Source organism: Pterocles gutturalis, unplaced genomic scaffold, assembly GCF_000699245.1.
Source record: "Pterocles gutturalis isolate BGI_N339 unplaced genomic scaffold, ASM69924v1 scaffold35232, whole genome shotgun sequence".
Lineage (NCBI taxonomy): Eukaryota > Metazoa > Chordata > Aves > Pterocliformes > Pteroclidae > Pterocles > Pterocles gutturalis.
In genome coordinates this window covers 1-25,408 of record NW_010116732.1, presented here as the reverse complement: position 1 = coordinate 25,408, position 25,408 = coordinate 1, and the positions used below count along the sequence as shown (strand labels likewise).

Below are 25,408 nucleotides of genomic sequence, written 5' to 3'. Positions count from 1 at the left end.
TTTTCCAAGAGGATAAAGATCAGCATACTTTCACAGGATTTACCATATTTTTATTTTAAAATTATTAGATTATGTAAAAATTTCAGCAAGTTCTTCACGCTAAAACCTACTCAAGTAAACATTTTTCAAAACCCAACACTAATCCTTCAAAATTTTGTGTAGAGTTAGAGCTAGGAATACACAAATGTCAATGACAAACAAGCTATTTTTAGCAAGTCAGTTCTTCACACTGTTTTTCTGCTGCTATGGCAACTAGAAGCCTATATTATGCAATTTCATGTTACTTCTTTCAACACTATCCTGAGCTAAAAACCTGAAAGTCTATGAACGCTTTACATCTTGTTGCCCTTGCATTGAAGAACCCCTGTCATTAGCAATGTCTCTAAAAACAGGAAAAAAAATGTTCAGATAAGTCACCTGAAGACCATCATAAAATGCAGTTATTTTAATGAATGCAGGATATAAAAGCAGATAGGCGGTACTCCTGTATCAGAATATCAAAGATGAATGTCTTGCTAGACTCTGAGAAACAAAGCCAAACAAAGAAAAATTTTGGCCTTGGTTCCTTTTCACTACCTTAGAGATCCTTCATCAATTTACTTATGTGAGTGGGTGCATTAGCAGCCATAACATGCACAGAAAAAGCATTTAACATAACTGCTAGAAATTACAAAATGTGCAGATATGGTCTAATACCTACCAGTTTCCCTCTTAGAAGCACTTTTCAGTACACTGTAAAAGAACTTGACAGCATAGAAAAATGATTAACTGCCCAGCTGAAACTAAAGATGAGCTCCCACAAAACCTCCCACTTAGTCAAATGAAAGCAACCTGCAAACTGTTTTCCTGAAGTTTTTTTATTTCCTGCCCCCCCTCAACTGAAGTAACAAAACCGGTAATATATAAAGGTAGCTGTAATCATCAGCAAAGGTTCAACATTCTTCTTGTTTCTGCCTGATACCACTCTGAGTATAGTCAGATAAATAAATCCATAAGAGCTTGAGATGACTCATTTCTTTGTGCTATACTTCGAAGATTGATACTAAAGCTTTGAAGACAGTGAAAGTATAGCCTAATGTCACTGGGATTCTTAGGGAACAAATAACATGACAACCTTCATTCGTTAATTGTTGTCAATCTCAGAAAAGAAGGAACAAAACACCTGAAGAATTCTGTAACACTGCAACCTTAAAACCATTATTGTCATGACCACGTAACCCTATTATCTTTGCAATCCACAACCCTCTCTGTCAGCGTTCAACTGGGTTAGTAACCATCTTAACATTCATTACTTTGCTCTACCACTAGACAAATACTACTTTGGCTGCTGCTTCCATCTATTCCATCTTACAACTCTGTTAGGCTTTAGGAAGAAGCTTCTTCTTCAAAGACTCAGCGTTTACTTTCATACCAGAAAGACAAATCTGATCTGCAAGGCTGTGCCATGAAGAGGAAAGAAGCAGAAAAATCCTTACACAGAGAGACCTTCAGTACAGGCAAGGTTTTAAGCAGATCTGCTGAGCAGATAAACAAAGGGTGCAGCACGGAAAGAGAGGCCTATCACATTCCAGAGCACCGGTAAGACCATGAAAAGGTGCCACAGCTTCTTACAGCAGGCCAGAAACCTTACTATTCTCTTGGAACAAAGAGGGTAAAAAGACCAAGCAGGTACTGGTGCCCTAAACAGACCTTCAAAAGACAAACATCCAAAGGGACAATGAAAATTTGATCACTACAAGTTCAAAAGAATATCTTTCTGCTAAAAAAAAATGTAGTATTCCACTAGTACAGAAACAACTAGTGAAATAAAGTTCTGTGACATATCAATTCTAACTGCTATTTTCTCAATGTTTCATAATTTATATACGTATAATTTATTTATTTTACAAGCAATACACTGCACACAAAGTCAAATCAGCTAATAAAATAAGACCAGACTACATTAATATGTTGTAATAGCTTTCTGGAAATTTTGTAAATTAAATAAAAAAAAGAAAAAGAAAACTTACAATTTCTGAATTTCAGGCCATAAGGTATTCTGCAGCAAGTGATCCTCTGGAGGAGGTTCTGAAAGATGTTTGGTACAACATATTCAAATTTGGTACTAAATAATCTAAAAAATCAGCTACATAATGCTTCAAGTTTCTACCCAATGAACTTAATTCTCTACTTTCTACAACACAAAAGAATCTCATACCTGTAAGGATCAAGGGTTGAAAATAAACCTCAGGATACTGATTCGAAATAGTATTAAATGTTTCTTCATCCTCAGATGGTTGAACAGCCACATCTCCTATTCAAAGTAAGAACTTCATTAGCTAGAAATAACATACTTGACAGGAGAGAAAATATGAGCACTTATTACACAAGTAAAATATATCTACTGTTCTCACAATATAAGTAATTGAAATTAGGTTTATCTGCTTCCAGAGTTACAATAATACGATCAGAATCTAGTTATTTTAAGGAAGTTTTGCTCCCTCTCTCAGTGAAAGGACTCATGAGAAAGCAGAAAAAGGTTTTTGCCAAAATATATTTTAATGAGTTACTTCAAGCCCAGCAGAGCTACTTTTCTCTCACAGAAGACTTAGGACAATTTGGTTGTATTGCCATTGAAGACGCTGGAGACACAGCTTATTAAAATGCTTCCTTCTTTAATTCACACCCTCTGATGAAGCCTTAAGCAGAGAAAAACCAGGTCCAACCTAATTTGTAGATTCCAGTGTAAGTGCATTTTCACCACAGACTTGATTAAACACCAGACTGCCAGTTCCATCCCCAGTCTCAAGACACTCAGTTATTTTTAGCACTCTAGACAGATGTTTGTCCCTCCTTCCTGGTCGCCCCACAATGCAACACCCACCACATCTCCAAGAAATTCATTTAGTGCCTCACAAGCCTTTACCAACAGAACATTAGTTACTGTTGGCTAACTAATTCTTCTTTACCAAATAGTTACACAAAACATCCTCTACCTGGAGAAGGTTTATGCCTATTTTCACTGGAACAGAAAACATGACTAATCCCCCTCAAAGCAGCATTACTTCTATAAGCCTCTACAAGAATGCTAACGTTTGAGGAGAGTGTAAAAAGGACTCCAGAATATAGTTTCTGAGGTCAAGGTGTTTTACAGAGAAACCACAAGTCCTGCTTTAACAGCTCCAATCCTAGTTTCCACAGTATGCTCACTAATTCAACACTTTTTTTTTTGGCTAAAATACATCAGTTTTTCAGGGCAAGGGGCACAGGTATTGAGCATGAAGAAAACAGAGGAACAACAGCAGGCAGAGGAATTTGAATAATATCCTGCCCTGGCTACTCCCAGCCCCATCACAGGAGAGCAATAAGCCCCAGCATCCCTGTGAAATTCATCAAGATCAGTCAACAGGAGAGGCTCTTGGGAGCACTTTGCAGAGTGGGGCTACTCCCTACAGGGGTGTGGAATACAGTATGGGAGGCAAGGAAAGAGCATTTTGGGTTTGCACAAGACATTTGGGGATACCTAGAGGAGAAAACAAAGGCAGAGGAAGGAAGGAAAGAGTCTCACTTCTGCTTTTTTTTTTTCCTCATTTTTAAGCACTATATTTAGGTGCTACTAGAGAAATAAACACTTTGCACAATTTTTTTTCTAGATTCTAAACCTGCAGTCAAGCTTACCATGACAGACCTAACAAAAAGATATATGCTATAACAATAATTTAAAAAAGTTTCCACATGAAACACCATCAGCATTATTTCTCATTAGCTGTACCTTCAAAAACAGCTTTATTGGATAATCCCAAAGCTGGCACAGTTGCACCTTCTGGAAGATCAGAGGATTGCTGAAGGAAAAGAAAAAAAAGGAAGGTTACACACAGATTGCCATGTAGGTTCACACTTCAAAGGCCACAGTTTAAGGAATCCCTGTGACAAGAAGAGTGACTTTTCTAGAGAAGTGAAAGGGGGCACTTGGAAAAACTCCCAACTCATCCAGAACATACCCCTGGACAAAACAAAGACCAGTACTCTGCCAGAAAAGAAAAAGCTTTAAGGCCTCAGCTCAAGGGGTTCGCTGTAAAGCATGCATCTTCCTCCCTAATTACAGGTTTTCTTACACAATTTTATTTATTCTAGGATATAAATGATAATTACTCAACCGAGAGCACTGCAGTTTTTAAAACAATAGGATCAGGATCTCTGTTCTGAGATGAAATAATAAAGCAGCATTTTGGAAAAGGGGACAGAGGATGAGTGTCCATGCCCACAACTTCAGATACAATCCAGTACATCACACAGAGATGTGGCTGAAGTACATGTCTGCTTAGAGAAGCACAGAGGAAAGACAAATCATTAGACAGAAAATACTTCCATAAAGGTATGGGGTAAAAAGCCTATTTAGAAAGGGTAAGTTAACTTGGGGCCCTTTGTGCAGAGATGGAAAAAGATTAGATTCAGTAGTTGTAAAAGCCCTTCCTTACAGCACCTGAAAAGTTCAAAGAAAGACTATTTTACAGAATGGAATTAATAATTTAGGTGACAGCTTAAAATACTATGTTATTTATTTAAATGTTCATAATTTGATGAGAAAATGTATGAGACACACACCAGTCTAAGGTCTCTAAAACGAAAATGGCTGTTCATTAAAACCCCAAGTATAACACAATCCCATGGATTTGAACTGAATATAATCCTATTCAACCCTTTTTGAATATAAAGCTGGTTTTTTTGGCTTTAAGGACTTTTTTGGGAAGGCATTTGAGCTAAACTAAGAAAAAGCTTACCCACTTTAATGAAAAAAAGCATTCATAGAAAACAATTTCAATAAAGCTGTTTAAGAGTAGCTGTATCATTAGAGCTCATAAAGCCTTCCTCTTTAAACAAAGCCTGTGCAAAACACTTTGTGATATCATGAATCAAAAAAGAGCACTCAGAGGAAGAGCTGATAAGGAAAGCCTACATAGAAGTAAAATAATGACATCTGCCAGCATTACAAAAGCACAATGTTATTTGTACAATGTCATTAATGCAAATGCTTACAAAGTCTTATGAAAATAAAGTGCTAAACAGCTACTTATATAACCTCTTGCTATCAAAAAATGAATAGATTTCTTTCCCAGATATTTCAATTTTTAAATGAAACGGAAAGGCTTATCGATCTCTGAGAAGCTACAGAGAGAACACCACTTTTGAGCCAGAAATGCAAAGAGCATGCAAGGCACTGTAGAGAGGCAACTATCCTGAATGAGGTCTGCTCTATAAAATGCAGAGAAAACCAAAACTATATCTTAAAGCAACTGGGGAGCAAACAAAGGACAGCAACTCCGCTGCCTTATCTTTCCACAGAGCAGGAAAGCATATGTATTGACAATTAAGAATTGGAATGTAAAGGCATCAAGAATATTTCCAATGCCATGAGGAAATAAAGCACAAGCAAGTACATATTTATAAATATTTATATGTAACAACTAACAACAGTGCTGAAAGCTTTAAGGTATTTCCAAGCATTCATTTAGCATTGGTTTAGCACACTTACGTGGGAGCTCAGCTTCTCCATAGGAATACCAGTGATGTTACTGAAATTTTCTATAAAATTCTTGGGAGCACAAAAAACTCGAAGCACTTTTTCATCTGCTCCTGACACAAACTGAAACCGGCCAATCATTGCCAGACAACGCATGTCATATCCATGCACTTGAGGCCTGGCAATTTCATGCCAGGTTACCTAAACAAACAGACATGCAGTTAAACCAATTCTTATTGACGCAGCAAGACTCTGAGTTCCAAAAAAGTACTAATACTTCACATGCCAAATTTATTAACATAAAGAAAGGTTAAAGCAACCTTCTACTGACATTCATAAAACTGATGTATTCTCATATACATCACTTAAATCCTATTTTTCCATCAAACAATTCCTGTAGCTAGTAAATGTACAGATATGTTTTAGGCATTTGCTTACCTTTGTTACTAAGGGCACACTGCACTTACTGTGACTTCTTCAAGCTAGACAGTCAGGAATAGTACATAATTTGCTTAAACAAAAGGAGGACTCTACACTACTTACTACTTTCAAAACTGCAGTTCTGAAAGACATAAGACAGGTAGTGATAATTACCTTGCTTCCTTCATCTGCCTTTCACAAAGCACGGCAGCACTGCTGTCAGCAGGCTACAGGTTCCTACTTCCCCTCCTTCCTTAAATACTTGATTTTAGTGTGACCATTAATAGAAGCTTTGCAAAAAAGGACAAATTTGTAATAACTTCTTAAAGGAAAAACATCTGCAAAATACTGATGACTTTGGAAGTGTTTTCATTTGTACTATTAGTTGTTTTCTAGTTTCCTGAAGTATTCATATCCACACTTCCAAGTATTAATCCAAGAAAACCAGAATTAACAGCTGACCAGAAATTAGATAGACAAGTTAGTTTTATAGTCACACTAAGCAAAGAATACTAGCAAATAAAGATATTAAATTATTGGAATTGTTTTTCTAAAAATCTAATTTATTCAATTAAAAAATTGATTCTTCAAAAACCCCCTTTGTTTTCTAGCAAATACCATTTCATTAAAAGATTTTTATTAAGTATCATATGCTACTAGTCCTACATGATACTTCAGTTGGAAAGATACAGTGTGCCCATCTGAGTTAACTGCAAGCAGAATTAGAACTAATTTAATCAATTAGAATTTATTTCTACTAAATTCTAGTATTTCAGTATTACAATGCCTGGAAAATTTCAGCCAAGACAAAATTTACATTGTACCAGATATTACACAAACCTAAGGAAAGTCATTACATTGACTACATATATCACACTAAAAATTAAATTAAGTTTTGAATGTCAAAGTTTCTGATAAAACCTGAACAGGATACTTGAGAGATCCTACAAAATTTCATGATTTCACAAGAGCTTGATTATTTTATAATAAGAGTAATTAATTCTTAAGAAAACAGTGCAATAAGCCCTTTTTACCCTTTACTAGTTGCATCTCTGCATATTTTAGAACACAGTACATAAGAGGATTGAAGAAAAACCACTGCAAAACATGAACGAAAACAACCCCCAAAAAACCCCAACTCCAAAACAGACAAAGAGAGGGCTGTATAAGTCACGCAATAAGCTTCTCCCAGAAAAATCAGGGTACAAATTTTCATGACAAATTGAAGTTGATTGTTATCCCTTATTTCTGATATTTGAACCCAGTACAGTTATCAGAATTGATATTAAGAAGGGACAATTATTTGCATTTAACACTTAGATCTCTTTTTATAGAGAAAAAATGTGAATACTGAGCTATAATAACTTTCCACAGATACCTGAACCATCCATTGTGTCTTGTTAAGACAAATATCAGACATCACCTGTTGCAATTTTTCAGTTGCTAAACTCAGTGTGGTAGAGAAAAGGCATTTTAAAAGCCTACGTTATCTAAGTTCATAAGCAGAACTAATTACCTGGTTTTCAGCATTCAGAAGTCCTGAACACATGCCTTCAAGTGACTCATTTCTATCTCAACCCTCCACCTCACCCCACTATATCTTTCTCCCATACCCAATGAAGCAACAAGTGCTGATGCTACTTGGATTTACACCTGGTCAAACCAGTCAAGTGGCTGCTTTTTGTCAGAACAGGAAGAGGAAGTGTAATAATTCAGTTGGCAAACTTAGATATGAAGACTGCAATCACTCTGCTAAATCAATTAATTCAAAGGTTTCAGGAACAGCAGAAACAGCAGTACAGGTAAATCATACAAAGCTCAGTTCTATCAGAACAGGCTAAAAATTTAGCAAGCAGCATACATAATGAAGAGTAAATACTTCAGCACCTCACAGAGAACACGATATTGACAACTCTGTTGAATGCTGCCAACATACATCATGTGCTGGTCCTGGACTTTGTTTCCATATGTCAAATCCAACATACTATCTTTTCCACAGACCTGTTGTACCCTGCAGACTAGAGATTAGGGGAAGAGGCAGGGAAGGAAACTGGAGATGCCCTTCCTACAACACAACGCAAAGTTTAGCACTTGAGCTGGGACTGCCACCACTTCTATGTGGCCTGGAAGAAGGAAATCAAGGAACTGATGCCAAATTCACTCTCAAAAACATCAGCCATGCTGTCCTGGTCTGCCCTACAGAAGGCTTTGATGAGACAGTTGTAATAGCTGCCCTTTGCCTCCCACAACTAATACCACAGCTTGCACAGGACCTTCCATGACTTCAATTAGTCTAGTTTCTGCCAGTTTCCTGAATGGAACATTAGTACTGTTCTGCCAGAAAAAGCTGTACTTGTAGATGAGGAAAATGCATAAGCAACCAGAAACAGGAACTTTTGCATTCCTAGACAGGGTTTCCCACACCAAAAATTAGACTTATTTTGGAACACACAACGTTATTCAGGAATAATTCTTCCTGAAAAGTTGCTTACGCAGGTACCAACTGCACTCAGACGGTTCAGATAACCATTACAGTAAAACAGTCAGTCATAAACAAGAGTGTAAAAAATACAGTGAGAGCTTTCCTTAGATTATGCTTGTGTACAAAACCACAACTAAAGTTGAGTTTCTTTATGATTACCTGCAGCAGTGCTTAGCCAAGAGTTAAACAAGGACAACAAATGGTTACTCAAATCAGCTAAGTGTTCCTCCTAAATTACAACACAGCCTGGTTTTTAAGACCCTGGAAGAACACTTACTGAAGGTAACCCAGAGGTGAACTCAGGATTAAACAGCATTTATGCTATGTGATTGCTAAAACTCCACCACTAGTATTTTTGAAGTGAAAACAGCACATACTGAATGACCAAACCAAGTGTTTACACAAGCAGTTTTGAACAGATCATGGACTGGGGAAAATTAAGGTATGAGTTATATTCAGGTGACTTGTTCCAAACTCAGGACAGACAAGCCCTCTTTACCAAGCTCACAAAATCTTTGAAGATCGTACCTCTGTCTCTTGTTTTCTTTTCCATGGAGTAAAGAGTCTAGTAGTTTGATCAGAACCAACACTGATGATAAACTCTCCTTCTGGGTCCCACTTTACATCTTCTACACTATTAAAATGTCCTGAAATTACAACTTCTGGAGTCCATTCTTTCTATCAAAAAAGTCACCAAAGAAGCAAGACATTTTCAATTGACTAATTGGCATAATCTAACCAAAAAGTATCAACATCCTTATTAAGAAAAAAAAATAAAACAAACCCAAAAACATTTGAAAAGACCAAACTATTAGAACTCAAGTGTAATTCTTATAAGCAATAATAGTAATAATAAAACAACATACCTTATTAACTGTAGCCTGTTTCCAAAGGTGTAGTGCTCCATGAAAAGCATGAGCAATGATCATTGAGCCATCTGGACTAAACTGGCAGTCAAAAAATCCAAGGGTATTGCCACCCACTTCACCTACCCGCACCTGAATTAATGATCAGAAGTGAAATATCCATGAAAAGGTCACTCCATTCATATAAACTCATCCTAATCCCACGAGATGAAAATGTAGCTATAGACAACAATTCACATTACACACAAAAACACATTTAAAGAATATTTTAATTGCAAAGCTAAGCACTAAAATATCATGGGAATTAAAGTAGCATGCCACTTTAATGGAGCCTCCCCTCAAACATCTCAGAATAGGATCTTGCCTAGTCATGGAAAGAAAACACTATGCTAGATGAGATGAGAACCCAATCTTTCTGTTTCAGTCCCGTCTGTTGGACACAACAGTTTCTTGTCATCTGTTGCTGTCCTATTGCTCTGTTGCACAAAATGCGAAAAAGGTGAAGAGCTATTTCCAATTACTTTTTTTCCCCCCTTAACTTCCAAGATTTACTACCATATTTCCACTCCCCTCTTTCTCCATGAAGCCCTGCAACTTACTCCACATTCCTTCTGTGGCATATTTTGGCCTGTTTGGTGCCTCCCTTGTATGTGTGACTGTGCATGTATCTGTGCATGGCTTACAGTTGCTCTAGTACTCTACCAAGTTTTTATTTACATTAAAAAATTATTAAAGTTACATTTTCAAGTATTTTTCAAGAGAGAAGAATACAATTCCTTTCAAGCTAAACTCTTAACAATTCTCTCGTTATTATACAGATGCTTTCAAGATCACAATGAAATTAATCTATACCTCATTCTAAATGGCTATGCGGACTAGTATGCCCATTTTATTAGCACTTAGCTCAAAAAATACTGCTCATATGGAAGTGACTTTGATATGCCATGCTAGAGACAGAATTCTAGTCTCACCTCTGAGCAAGGGAATGATTTTGTGAAGACTTCCTGTTCATCATACCAAAATGAAAGAGAAAACCTTGCACCCTTCCTTCCTGTAGGCTTCCAGCTCAGGTTTCCCTCCCTCAACACAAAAATGATCGTTGCAGTCAAAATGCCTGACCCAAACTGCAAGCTTCACATCTGAGGTCTAACCAATACAAACACAATGTACAAAGAAAGAGCAACAACTTGCAGCAAGCTTTACTGCACAACCCATTTTTAGAAGGTTGTAAATTTAGCCACCCACCACCAAGTGTTAAAACTAAGAATAACAAACGGCATCTCTATGTAATCATTCTATAATGGAATAATTTCTACCTCGGGTAGAAAGGCACAAGAACCTTTCATTGGAACAGGGAAAAAATTAAATCTACCTTCTGTAATTATCTCTTTTCTCCCAAGAGAGGATTAAAACTTTCTTTGTGACAGGAAAAACATAAGCAATGGTTGGCACAACCCAACACAAACAATTTCATCTGAACTACTGAAACTTGAAAAAGCAGGTCAACTGAAAACAAAGACATCTACCAAAGGACTAGATAACTCTGGTTGTACTACTTGTTTATTTAAGATGATCCCCACTAGAACAGCATTCAAAAATACTGTAGTGAAACATGAGTACCCAGCTCAAATGGAAGAAAAACCTAATGACACAGCCCATGAACAAGTTCCTGTGATTAAAACCAGGCTTGTGAACTGCAAGTCAGCTGCTCTGCAGTAGCTGCTGGGGTGCACATTCCCACAATGATTAACTACAAATAATTCAGGATGGTTACTTCCTCTTCTTACCAGGAGTACACAGAGGGTGTTACTATGCAGCACCTGGCTTGCTATACCATGAATGCCAGGTTCTCCCCTTAGAACTCCCCAATATGGTAATGAGAAAGCAAACAAGCAATAAAAATCATACTGCATCACAATTTCTGAAAAACATAATTTTACTTGCAACACAGCATCAGAAGGAGCATTTTTGCAAGAAAATGTTTTTGCCTTTCTCTCACAGCATTTTATAGAGTTTTTGTTCCCTCCAGTACACATACGATGCTGGAAACACAACTTGAACACAGTACATATTGTGAGAAAGACTGACACTTGCCTGTTCTAGCCAGACTCCAGATTCCTTATCAGGTTCCCAGATAATCACAGTTTTGTCCATTGATGCAGACAATATCCTCATTGGTTGTCGCATGCTGCCATCTACAGTACAAGGAAAATTATTAACCTACGACCTATGAGAATACATTCTAAAAGAATTTGGTCATACTGAAATCCAAACACTAAGAAAATTGTTCAGCAGAGACATGCAATGCAGCTCTTAAATGCAAGACTTAACCGGCTCTACATTCTTACTAGGCGTTCATTAGGAGGTATTGTCTTTTTCACACATAATCTCTCAAAGGAAATATAAAACACGTACATGAGAACAAACATATTCTACTGTTTATCCACTCTAAATTGACACTGAAACAAATGTAATTTGCATGAAAAGATAGAGCTCCACAGAGACACTGCAGAGAAATTCTCAGCTCTATTAATCAAAATAGTTTTTACAGAGAGTTTATAATCTCTATGCCAGTATTCCCTATTTTTTTTCAAAATTAAGTGTTAAGATTCACTACAGACTTCAATAGACTCTAGGATCTTGTAACACATGCAGCAGTAAGGACTGCTTCCCAAAACCCAGTGAAACACTCCAGAAACCGCCCAACACAGCCAGAACAGAGAAGATGGAACTGGTTCATCACCCAGTTGGGAAACCCCTAGAACTGCTGGAGAGCGTTTGAGAATAGATACATTGGTGGGCATCTCTTGAGGCAATATCTTATGTCACACTAAATCCTCTATCTTCTGCATTGAGAATGCCTCTCTCGGATCAGTCTGCCTCTACTGAAGAGGAAAAACTGTTTGGGGAACGCAAGACTGGGCAGAGCACAGACCGCAAGTAGCTGCTTATATGCAGAAGCATGATGTAAGACACATGGAAAACTTAATGGTCTAACATGATAGATTGACTAAATTTTGCCTAAACATGGCTTTAATGGGCAAAGTCTTTTATTGGTGTTTAAAAAAAAGTGAAAGAACAGATTATCAAGCCAGTATTTCTGAAGTTAAGTCCTGTGTCTTTCACTACAGGTATTTTGACATTCTAATTGTACTCTACTGTTCAAGTGTTATATATATACTGGAAAAAAAGCTGTGCTTTGTACTGGTGAAGTCACCTGCCATCAGTAACTCTAAAATATCTCACAAAAAAAGTATCTTTGCCAATACAAATACACAAGACCATACTGATGGTGCAAGCATGTCAAATGAAGGATGTCCTTCCCTTACACTCCAGGTAGACATGCACCAGCAAATCACAGCAAACCACAAACAAGGCTGTCAGAATTTAAGGATTTAAAAAGAAAAATAAAGACTAGGACAAAATGCAAAATGAAACTGTAAATTACATCTTTTTTAATGAGAGTCTCCATTAATGCCTTAAAGCTACATACTATCTAGAGAAAACTGAAAATCAAAGAATCACCAGCACATTATATTAATGCATGGATGACTGAAGATTAGTCTTCTGAATGTTGCTATTTGTTCCTTTCTAGTCCAACAAAAAGAAAGGAGTGCTCTTGAGTCAATGCTGACCTTTCAAAGAACAGACATCTCAAATACGTGTATCAAGGTAAAATATTAGAGCTACTAATTCATACTGATTAAACAAACTAATTTTTATTCTACACACAGCAAATCAGTTACAATAAAGCCAGTACAGCTCAGTTATTTTACTTCAGTCATTAAACAAAAAACGAGTAAGAGACAGCATCACACAATACACAATGACAGACAGAGCCTGTACTGTAAGATGTGCTATTGCGGCACATTCAGCCAAAACATCCATTTACAGAATTTAAACATTTTCATAGTCTACAGTAACAAGTGAACACAAACACAATATAAAGACACGTGACTGTTCTCCGCACATACAACACTTAACACAACTGCTAAGTGTTTGGTATCTTTTTACCTTTGGAAAATGAAGGTTGCCAGTGAACTGCATACACCCAGTTTTCATGACCAGCCAACACAGACTCCAAAGTAATTGCATATGTTGTATCATTATCTACCACAAATCAGAGAAAAGCACATTTCTTTCTAAAAAACAAGAAAGACCAGGCCATTTCTGACACCTTCAGTAAAAAAAAAAAAAACCAAACCCTGCTTTCATCACCTACCAAGATCTCAATAGCCTATTGACATTGAACATCTCCTCAAAAACCTACTTTGCTGCAAGTGCTGAGTACTAGATTGACACTAAGAGGTCAGCCTATTGCCTCAGAGTGGTATCCAGAATTCCTGGAGAACCCTCAAGCAATTCCAAAATGCATTCTCTTGACTCTGGCTCTACCCATACTCTTAACTTACATCTCCAAACGACTGTAAATATCAGCATTAAGGTACTTCAAATAATGAATCAGGATTTGCAGCAAGTAGCGTGAGCACTTCTTTTTTTTCTTCACATAACATCATGCAAACTTCATTGTATTACCTAAGTTGCCTAATAATGTGCCCCACAATGTCAGCATTGCGAGCCTCTGAAATTAGTCCTCAAATCTGTTACCTTCAGTATTTTTCTAAGGTTTAAATAATAGTAGCACAACTTAATGCACTGAATTCAAAAGAAAATTAAAGGTACATTATTAAACTGGAGAAGAACTGCACAACAGTTTACCTCCGACAGAAGAATATATCTCTTGACTATGTACTGCATTTGGACTATGTGTAACAATGCATGTTGATATTAAGCTCTCTCACTGCTTTACCATTTTTTCTAACAAATAATTAACTTTACATAGCTAGAGCTTTAAAACAGTAACTCCACTTTTTCTAACAGGCGAATAAAAGTAATGCAGGAAACTGGTCTCAGAATCTTTTAATACAATAAACAGAACAAATTAGATGATAACTACCGTGTTAGCCACACTGAAACCACACCTAAGTGAGAAGTTCTGCAAGAGAATTTTACAGCTGTTACCTACCTTTGACAGTAAAAACATTCTCTTTCAGTCTTACGGAATCATCTTCAGTTTCTGGAAGTTGCTTTGATTTAGTACACACTTTCCAAATTCTTATCAAACAATCCTGAGCACAGCTTGCTAAGAAGAGGTCTTCACCTATTTGTTTGGTTTTTTTTTTTAAAAAAAAAAAAAAGATAGAGCCATGTTTTCATTGCAACCACTACCATGACTAACCTATCATCTTTCCAAACATGTACTATAGCATTATCCTAATTTTTCATACTGTACACAGTATCATAAACTGCTTTATTTCAACATCAACTTACTCTCCCATTTCAATATCTCCACTAGTTTAGAACACACTATGAACATTTTTCTGCTTGTAAGACATGGAAGACATGGTAAATACTGTACATATACTTCTTAATACCTATGGCCTTCACACTCAAAATTCTGACAGCCTCAATACTCTTCAATAACTTCCTTCTTCCTTTTCTTTCTTCAGGGTTGTATCATCCTAATTCTTTCTATTTTATTTTTGCCATTGCAAGAACTAGTTGATTAGTTAACGGCTGAATAGACTCTCCTCTTAATCTCCTACTGTTAAAAAAAGAGGCAGAAAAGTACTATTTTCCCTCACTTTCCCTTCCTCTGAAAAAGCAGCCAACTCTTCCTCACTCAGACACATACATTTGCATATTGAAAAGGACAAGCTGGTAAAACCCATATTTGTTTGCATTTAGCTACCAGTTCAGGCAAACATACTCGAAGCAAGCAAGACAAAATGAGGGATGCAAATAGGAGATATGAGTGTTCTGTACCAAACCAACTGTAGCTGTACTTTTGCTAACTAAAATATAACTGTACTACAGGTTCAACAATTCTTATCTTTTAACAGGACATAAAGTTCTATCTTGATTTTTAATATTTATAGCACTATCTCAGAAAAAAATTCACAACCCAAGAGTTTAGGCACTACAGTATATCAAAGTGATCTGCTGGAGAGGTAAAACAGTAGTATTTCCTTTAAACTAGTATTCCACTATTCATCTTTCATACTGACCACAGAGTGCCCATTCAACACCTCTTATCCAATCTTCATGGCCAGGGAGCATTAATGTTTTCTGAAACTGAATAAAAATTCCAGTTATATCATAGAAATGAACTTAATTACCATGCACATATGAAAATTACCTTTGGATTTTCAAGTCTTATGTTTACGGCTTCTCTTATTTGAAATTAGAAAAATAAACTGTTACTAAGGATTGTAATTTACTGATAGATTCTAAATAGGTCTTTTTAGTTTTGCCACCATTGGGTAAGCATGTGTCACATCATAGCACTTCCCATATACAAGCAGGAAAGAATAAGAATTTAAGGTGCTCACCTTCAAGAGACTATAGTCTCTCTACGATACAAATGAAAAATTTTAAGGTTATCAGGCTTATAGCAGGTACACAAAGAATAGCATAATGCAAGTGTGATGTGGTAAACAATTTATATAACGTGCAGCTGCAGATGATGTGGAAAATTAATACAGGTAAAATCAAATGTAAAAAGGGTAGATGTTTTGAAATTATTTCAAAATTCTTAGTAATAGTATTATATTACAAATTAATTACTTATGGCAACAGAAATATTTCCTCTGTTTCTTAAGTTTAACGACCAAGTTTCTAAGGAAGGCATACATGAAGAACTGTATCTGCTGATGGAAACCTCTCATGAACACAGGCTCAAGAACACAGGAACACAAACAGTCCAGATTTCCTAGTAAGAATCTTCATTAGTAGTATATTTTCATTCATACCATATATAATATTACCATTTTGTTTCAATTCAAATAAGGCAGAAGTGTTTATTACTTAATTAGCATTTAAACAGTTTATATTTTTCTTTGCCCAGAAAAAGCCCTACTTCCATGACACTTTTGATCCCAAGTTGACTTAAAATGTCTGAAATAACCAGTACAAACATTATTGTAGTTTAGTACAAATTAATAACTATCACATTATTTCTTGCATTCTATTCTGCTAAATCCCTTACCTAAGCCTACTATGAGTTAAGATTAAACAACAGTCTGCTCTCAGCACAAGACTGCAACTGAGTTTGCTTTCCCTATCTGTAAGAAAAAATAATTTTTAAAAACATTTTAAAAGAGTGACACCATAAAAAAGGCTCTCTCAAAATCTTTGTCTTCAGCTTCAGAGAAGACAGCAACAATAATTCATCCAAACAATTTTACAGCTAACTGAACATACTTGGAAATCAGTGCCTCTTCTCTTTTGTCCATACTTCCCAGGGTATTCCCCAAAATCACCTTCCCGTCAAAAAACATTACTCAGCTTCTCCTCATTCTATATTTGCATTCTTTATGTTAGAGAACAAACTGTATATGAGACACATCACCAGAACAGTTTAATAAAAACTTCCAAGTCAGAAAGTTTTGGTCTTGATTAAGAATGTGTTCTCACAGCCACCTAAGCCTCATTTGGCTTGTCACTTCTGCACTCCCTGGCACTTCTGGATGCAGCATTCGAGATAGATTTTTATGTTAAACATCCAACTGTTTATGTGTAAATAAAGGCAGGAACAGCCCAGGAAGCGAGATCAAACAGTGACCTAAAGGTTCCTCTGAAGGCTTCATATCTCTGGCATCACATCAAAAAACAAACTTTTTAACAATTCACATTTAAGATAAAACACCTATTTATTCATTCATTTATATGATCTTTGACATAATGCTCTGTATTTTACACTCACCAACATCAGGTGGTAAAATTATTCCCAACTGAAAGACTGGTTCAGGCTGAACTTTTGCTAACATTCTTATCTTTTACGGTTCCTTTTATGTTGAACAGTGTGCATATTTCCTGAAACTTGACTTTAATACTAATCTAAACACACATCTAATAATTTTTCATTTCAAGGTGTTGGGTGTTTTGTTTTTTTTTTTTTAATTTCCCTCATCTTCTCACATCAAAGAGAACCATTAAGAAAAGCAGACATTTGCTTTCTCTTTAAAGAAAGAGAGTAAAACTAAACTACTTTGAGGTTATTAATACCATCCCAGGTTTCTAACTCACTTCCCAACTGGGCTTCTAGGCACTACTCAGCCTTTAGTCAAGCACACAGTTCTTTCGTGCTATAGAAAGAGCACTCACTCAAAATTTTCAAGATATTGTTTCCCATAAAAATAAAAATTGTCCACTGTAAGAGCAAGTAGTGTTGCTGTTATGCCTTCTGCTTGGGTTTTTTGTGTTGGTTTTGCTGTTTTCTTTGAAGTATCTCTTGGTATCACACATTCAGTCTCTTCACATGTATTCTGTTCTAAAACTGCATCCACTTAAAGCTTCTAGCAGATGCATGGGATCATTATTTTTAAGTTATTCAAAGTCTTTATTATTGCCTAGGTTATATTTGCAAGCATTTTGAGCTGTCATTCTTCTCATTTTTACAGATTTTGTTTCTATAGTCTCAGATTTCTCCTCTATTTCAGTTTTCCCCTTAGTCCTTACTGCATACATAATGATTATTAGAAGTTACAGTACCAACAAGTGAACCTAACAAAAAGTAATGGTCCAAGTCACCTACTTCAGAGGCTTCCCCATGCCTCTTAACTAACCTCTGAACATTTTTACATAGCAGCAATCTGGTCTCTTTTCTAAGCAAAGAACAAAGCTGTTCTGTAGGTTGCAGAACTGATAAATCCTGGTTGTTTGTGGACATGCCCAGCACACTCTGCACAACTAACTCTGCCCGCTCTTTGAGTACATATCCTTCAGGACCAAGCTGGTAGTATTGTTTGGCAAATTTTGCAACTGCCACATAATGTAACAGAGGAACTGTTCTCAGTTTTTCTCCACTGGGCATAATACCCCTCTTCCATCCAGTTGTTAGTCTTGTGGAATTAGAAAGAGCCCAAATTATCTTTCAGTCTCTTATTCCACTTTTCAGTTAAGCCTGATTATTTGGAGGAAACATACTCAAACACGCACAGCAAAACCTTCTCACAGAAGCCAAGCTCAACATAGAACTTTAAAACAACACATCTCTATTTTGATCTTCTTGTTTATTTACTTCCCCTCCACAGGCCTGTAATATATTGAGCAGGAAGTCATATAATGGTTTCTGAAAGATTTTTTCCCTGGGTACTTCTATAAATCAATACCCTCTTTTAAGAGCTCAAAAAAGCAAAGCAACCCTTTTCTCTACTGCTTAACACAGTAAGGGATCTCTGGGTAGAGAATCTTAAAGGATTTGAAGCCTGCCCACTCCATTTTAAAAACCAAGCAGTTTTTATGAATAAATACATTTAAACCGTAAAATTCATGAGTTTACCAAAAGGCATCCTTTACCAGCTAACTGAAGACGCCGCATCCTCCCCCAGAGCGTAACAGTGCCCTCCAAGTTTCATTAGAATGTCCCATTAGGAACTTACATTCTACCTTGGGGTTCATACAGTCTTTTTTAAGGCATTAACTAAAAGAAGAGGTTTCCAGGAGTCACAATTAACAGGACACAGCTACAGGCCCTTACCAGTTAGGGAAGTTTACATTCTAATCACTTTTCTACACTAAGTTCTTGTGAAAAATATCAGGATGACACCAACATTTCCTTCAAATGCCTCTAAAAGTAGAGTTACTGAAGCCATAAAAAGGTGTCAGCAGATCTGAGAGAACCCAACTAAACAGGAGAACCTCCCTTTAGTAGTTATAAAGGAATTTACAATCAGAAGACTGTCAAGGATGCTTTCATACTGTTAATAGCTGTGCTGCACCACATGGGCACTTTTACTGCACAGGGAATAAAATCTGGGCTCTTCTCTTTGAGGTCTGTACAGTCTTAGTTAAAAGAGATGTTCTGTAAAGTTAAGATAGACACTAAAAAAAGTCCCACCTCATTTAAAATAAGACAGACTCTGAACCCCAACTCTGCCAGAACGGCTGGTGAAAATACTTCTTAAAATTGAAGAAAAATGTGTGAAAAATAACACATGTAAAGTAAGAGAAAACTCATCCCTTGTACAATTAAAGTTTCCTACCTCCAAAAAAAGACAGCAGCATAAACTTGCTTACGAAGCCAAAGACGAAGCTTGTTTATTCCAATTACCTTCCTTTATCCTCCACAGACTGACTGCATTTAGGAATGGCTAAGACTGCTATTATATTCAAAAGCTCGGCCAACAACTGGCAAAATACGTTATAGATCTCTGAATGCTTTTGGCAGTCAAACTGCATATTATTTGTTAACCTGAACCATACAAAACAAGTTCCAGATTTTGAATGAGGAAAATCAACTTCACAACCCCCGACATAAAAGTCTTTCTTTAGCACACTGAGAATCGTAAGTAGCATTCTGCCATCACTAATTCCCAGAGAATGTTAAACTGATTTAATTCATGACCTACATGGCAAAAAAAAAAAAAAACCCACACCAAAAAAAACCAACACAAAAATGAAGAAAGCAACCCTTTTTTCCTGCTTAGTGGTCAAGAAACCATTGAACATAGCAGATAAAGGATTAAATATTTATTTTATGAACAACAAAAAAAATTATTATTGTATGTTGCAGCATGAACAGGCAAAATTATCTATAAAGTAGCTTTTATCTCTCTCAAAAAAAGCAAAAAGTAATATCTAAATCTTCAGTTTCTAAGGGGACTGTGCCTCCACAAATTCAGAAAAGTAGTTCCCACATATGTTAGTTTCAATGGGGGTTTCCGAATGGTAGGTTCATTGGGGCATTGTGGAGCAGTGTTCATGGTTTGAGGGGTTTTTTTAAAGGGAGGGACAGAACGAAAGAAGAGACATTGATTTCTGTTTTGGAAAACAGTCATCTAACACATGCTTTAGAGTCTAAGAAAACTTCTGACCAGACGCAAGAGAGGACAGAATTTCTTTGTTGGGCTCCAAAGGAACATTCAACTGGATGAAAAACTAAAAATAGCTATAGCTTCTAAATAATACATGAAAAATGTGAATGCTTTTAGAAAATCAGACATTCCTTCAAATATTTCTTTCAACATTCAGAAGCATTCAGCACAAAACGCATATTTAGCAACCAACATACAATTCCACAGACAGAAGTCATATCAGTTTTATAAGAATTTATAGACAGAAAGTAACATCATTTCCATATGAATTATTCAATACATAGATACAGAATAAAGTACAGTTGTATCTATTTTATGTCAGCGAGAACAGAAACACAGGCTGTCTTCACGCAGGGGAAAAAAAAAGGAGAAAAACCAACACTTTTATGCACTGAATCCAACTTCAGAATTCTGTATGTATGTTTCATAACTACCTATGAAAACGGATGACTGTTTGAACAGAGGTAGTTGTAATATGATGGCTATCTAGAAACAGATAGTAATTATTGAAGAACCTCAAAAAGAACCAGCAGTACATACAGAAAGAAGCAGAACTGAGTAATGTTCTGAGCAAGAGACAAAAACTGTAATTACCTGGCTATTCTGCTGTATAAACAAATATATTTTGCAGTCATCACCACCACAAGCTAGTATTGGCACTAGAAAAGAAAAAACAAAACATTTTCATTATTCAAGTTACAAAATCTAATATTCTAAGATATGAAAAATTATATAGTACAAAAATTAATATAGTATCAATAAACATTAATACAAGGCAAGCATGATACCACTTTTTTATGTTTTGTAAATTAGACACCTAATACTGTTTGAAATAAAGTACTATTAATGAACACAAAACCTACAAGTTATTTTGGCATGTAAATAATATCTACAAATACTGAAGATGCTAAAGAGTAATATCCTTCAAGTTTAGAAGGATCAAGTATTAGACATTTTTAATTAATTATGTTTATTTTATTGATATCATCAGGCATTTGCTCTAAATACAGAGGGAGCAAGCAGCAAAACAAAATGACTCGGAAGTAATACAGTTCAAGTCCTTAATCTACTGAAATAAGGATATAGACGGAGGTAGTCTGTTAAATAGAAAATAAAAACACAGACCAGAAAAGGAAGACAGACCACTCAATGTAAGCAATTAACATAATTATACACCTACTCAAGTCCTGAGTAGTAGTTTACTTCCATGAGCTATCCAGAAAATGTGCAAAAAATTAGTCTTTTGCGCAATTCAAGTCTATTGAATCAAACCAGACAAAGTCATGACTAAGGGAAAACAAGAGAAGTTAGGCAGTGTATTAGTTAAATCTCTTCCACAGAAGATGGGGAAAAATAGTTAACCCTTACTCCACTCTTTTTGGGTCTTAACGATGAAGTAGTACTGCTAGGGACTGAACAGCACATGAAAACATTTCTTCATAATTTTCTAATTCATTCATTATCAGGGCTAGACATTCGCATTTCTCAAGTCTAGATAGAAAACAAAATACTAAATTTCACTAAGATCAACTACTTCACTTTAAAAAAAACAAAATGCCATTCTTTTAAAGAGACAATTTTATCTTTATTACCAATAGACCAAAAAATGAACTTGAATATTCATAAGTTTATGCTCTACATTAATTTCCTCTTTCTGCCTGTATCAAATTTGTGCCTAGTTATCTGCTGCGCCTCTTGCACTTCTAAGTTACATTTCACATTCGTACACCTTCATCACTTGCTTCTTCTCTCCAACCTCTTAACTCACATTTCACCTCCATCTCCTCCTTGCCTTACATGGGGACAAAAAAGACTGCTTCAGACTGAAAGTAATGAGCTGTTTTGAAAGAAGACCTGGTCTTCAATTGAGGTCCATGGAAATTTTGAAAGAGTGAGGGGTTTTTTTCCACAAAATATGATACAATGCATGTTCTTGGAGCCTTTATCATCCTTTTCTGAGAAATAGATTTTATGGGCCATTACAGTAACCACATACTTATTCAACAGAATAAAAGTTTGACTAAGAAAAACAAGGAGAGAATTATGATCTAGTTGCTGTATCAAACAAATGCAAAAGCTTTCACTCAAAAAGTTCTATCAAAAAGTATATAACTGGCAAAACCAGGCTAGTACATAGTTTTTCACATAAATGCTCCAGAGTATTAGAATTTGGATAAATTGAGATGAAGTCCTGCAAAGGAAATAGAAAGGAGTTGGAAACTGTGGTCCAGCTGCAACAGGGACAGTGTGAACAGTGAAGCTTTTCCAAGTTTGCTTGCTCTTTTTTTTTTTCACCTGTTGCAATTCAGTTCAGAGGTGATAATTCTTATTTGTCAGGGGCCAAGCTATGGCACACCACAATTATCCAGGTGATAGGAGGAATCACAGCATATAACAAAAGAGGCGGTCAAGATCTGTAAAATAGTAAATCATATTCCCAGCATTTTAGAAGCAGAGTTTCTGCAGACACTGCAAGGCTAAAAGCAACCAAACAAAACAGTACAGAGCTTTTATTCAAGACTCAGAAAACAACTGTAAAGAAACTCCTTAACTACTAAGAGTGTGCCAGTAAACTGCTTAAGCCATACTCCAGCTGCAAATGATTGTTCACGTTTTTATGAGCAGTCTATTTGACATCTTCAAAAAAAATAGTTCAACTTTTATTTTAAAAAAATCATTTATTTTCAAGGACAATCAGTTAAAATACTAGGCTTCATGAAACTCAATGTCTTTTGAAAGTTAAAGTACCCATTACGTATGAATCAGTTTTCCATGCAAGCTTTAAATTTCTTTGCTTGGTGAAATTAGAGGTTACTGTAAATGCTTCTAGTTCAGGAGAGTAGTTTTTGACTTTCAGAAAAGTAATTCTGTATTTAATTCCTGACTTAAGAACTGCAGATTGTCCTCAAGAGAAAAGCTTCTTTAAATCTTAATACAGCTGCCAACATAGCATTGATAAGATTTCAGAGCAACTGCTGAAGTTATCGTAGATCATTTTTCCCTGAAGCTCATTAAAATTCCAAATTGCCATTACAGATTAATGTTTCTGACAAAGTGATCAGCAGTGAGATTTTTAATAATATATTTTAAGCTACTTTATTTAGATTTCAGAATTAACATACCCCTGTGAACAAAAGCAGTTCAGTTGTATGGACTACTATGTCAGGTTTAGGGAGGAAACACAGACCATGGCTATGCTATATTAAAAGCCCCTTGATAGATTTCTAGGGGAAACATTTCTAACCATACATCTATGGTTCAAAATCTGAACTGTTTCTTGACAATTTTAGCAGCACAGATCATTCTTATTGGCAGTGGCATTAAAAACACATGTACAGAATTTTTTAAAGATTTCTGTACAAAACTTACACAAATAATTTCTCATTTGAAAATAATTTCAGTTCTTCAGAAAAGTAAAGTACTCTCTTTCAGGTTATGAGCACAGTGTTGTTTAGGATAACTAACTTAAATTAGGATGGGAAGAGGCCATAATAAAGGGTTGTCCTGCTCTGAATGCAACTTTAAGCAACACTGAGTTTTGGGGACTCTGGGAGATTTTCACAGCAAAACAAAATACTTGCTATTCCACCATTTAAAGAAGCTTCAAGGACTCTATGCAATTTTGGCTTCAGAAGCATTTAGTTTTAAGAATTAATATGATAAACTTCATTTAAGGTTTTTCTGAAATGGACGGTAACTTCTCTTACATACAAAATGATTTCAACATTAAACAGATGCACCACTCCAGAGTGTTACAGTGAGAATTTCTTACTTCTACAGAATCATAAGTGAAGAAATAATCTAGTGCTTTGCAGTCTGAATTTTATACTCATTAACTGGCACCACAGACACTTCTTCTAACAAAAAAAAAAGAAAAAAATCACACTGGAGGTAATGATTTTAATTTACCTCAAGCCTTTTAACTTCATCTCAACAACCACCTGTTAGTATATTTATAGGAAAAATAGAGAGGTTTAAAGTTCTTTAGCAGTGCAGATGCTGCTTTTGACAACAGACACTCTAGAAACAGACATTAGCATTTCCAAATGGGACAACACATCTTCACAGAGCTTTCGCATCTCCCAGAATTATCACAAACCAAAGAATAAAATAAGCTCCTGTATAACTGCTCTGGAGGCATACAATCCAACAACACACTAGCACGGAATACATGCGGCAAATATCTGAAAACTCTAGGTACAATAAGAAACTTTAGTACTTTTTCTCTTGGAAGCCTGGCACTCCTCCATCCAGGTGAAAGGCTCTAATGCTAAACACAAACCTAATTCAACATGTGTGTCTGACTTGAGGATACATTTAATTTTAAAATAAAAGCTTCCACATATTTGCAAGAGAAGAAAGTTTCTGTGATAGGCTATAAAATCTGAACATTTATTTTGAGAAAGCTATGCAAAACATGCTGAACAGGGAGGTTAAACATGTTCAATATCTCAGTTTTTCACATTTAAGACTGAACAGGTGTTAAACACTGCTGGTTGATTCTCAATTTTTGATGCAGGCCTGCAGATTCTTTTTCTGGATCTTGCCCTTCAGTCCAAACAACAAGAACAAAAATATGCAGCAGCACCACAAGGAGTGGGTGAAACCAACATCATCCTATTGCATTCACTTATAGCCCCGTTACCCTATTTTTGAGCTCTGTCTCAAGAGTTCAACTGAAGAACTCCATTTGAGAACAATTTTGAAGACACTGTGATCAGCCAGTATTTTTCTAATTGCTAAGAAGAGTTCTGTGAAAATCTTTAGATACAAGCAGCAGCTTAGACTGATACCACAGAAAAAAAATATGGCACAAGAATCTGGAGTCGGTCAAATGAAAATCTATTTGGAGGATTTCTTAGCATTTCCTGCTTTGATATTCAAAATGTGCAGCTGTGCTTACCATTGCTGCCAGGCAAGAAGGATAAGCAGACATCCATAACAAATCCATTTCCAAACTGCAGAACTTCAATGCATTTAGCTGGAAAACAAGAACACACTGTGTTAGAGAATCACAGAATGTTAGAGATTGGAAGGGACCTCGAAAGATCATCTAGTCCAAACCCCCTGCCGGAGCAGGACACCTAGATCAGATCACACAGGAACGCATCCAGGCGGGCTTTGAATGTCTCCAGAGAAGGAGACTCCACAACCTCTCTGGGCAGCCTGTTCCAGTGCTCTGTCACCCTCACCATAAAGAAGTTTTTTCTCATATTCAAGAGAATATCATATTCATCTCCTATGTTCCAGCTTGAACCCATTG

The 25,408-nt window shown here is 36.1% G+C and overlaps 1 protein-coding gene across 1 annotated transcript in view; it reads right to left on the bottom strand.

The window, feature by feature from the left end:
- The window catches only part of ELP2 (elongator acetyltransferase complex subunit 2), a gene marked incomplete at its 5' end in the record, with an annotated part of 32,080 nt that extends 6,954 nt beyond the window's left edge, over window positions 1-25,126 (bottom strand). Inside the window, 12 exons of the mRNA XM_010075595.1 lie at window positions 2,010-2,067; window positions 2,198-2,293; window positions 3,752-3,821; window positions 5,513-5,701; window positions 8,931-9,080; window positions 9,269-9,400; window positions 11,363-11,463; window positions 13,283-13,378; window positions 14,295-14,429; window positions 15,337-15,403; window positions 20,740-20,804; window positions 25,049-25,126. Coding sequence (XP_010073897.1) covers window positions 2,010-2,067; window positions 2,198-2,293; window positions 3,752-3,821; window positions 5,513-5,701; window positions 8,931-9,080; window positions 9,269-9,400; window positions 11,363-11,463; window positions 13,283-13,378; window positions 14,295-14,429; window positions 15,337-15,403; window positions 20,740-20,804; window positions 25,049-25,126 — 1,237 coding nt within the window. The remainder of the gene's footprint in view (window positions 1-2,009; window positions 2,068-2,197; window positions 2,294-3,751; window positions 3,822-5,512; window positions 5,702-8,930; window positions 9,081-9,268; window positions 9,401-11,362; window positions 11,464-13,282; window positions 13,379-14,294; window positions 14,430-15,336; window positions 15,404-20,739; window positions 20,805-25,048) is intronic.
- Between the last annotated feature and the right edge of the window lie 282 nt (window positions 25,127-25,408).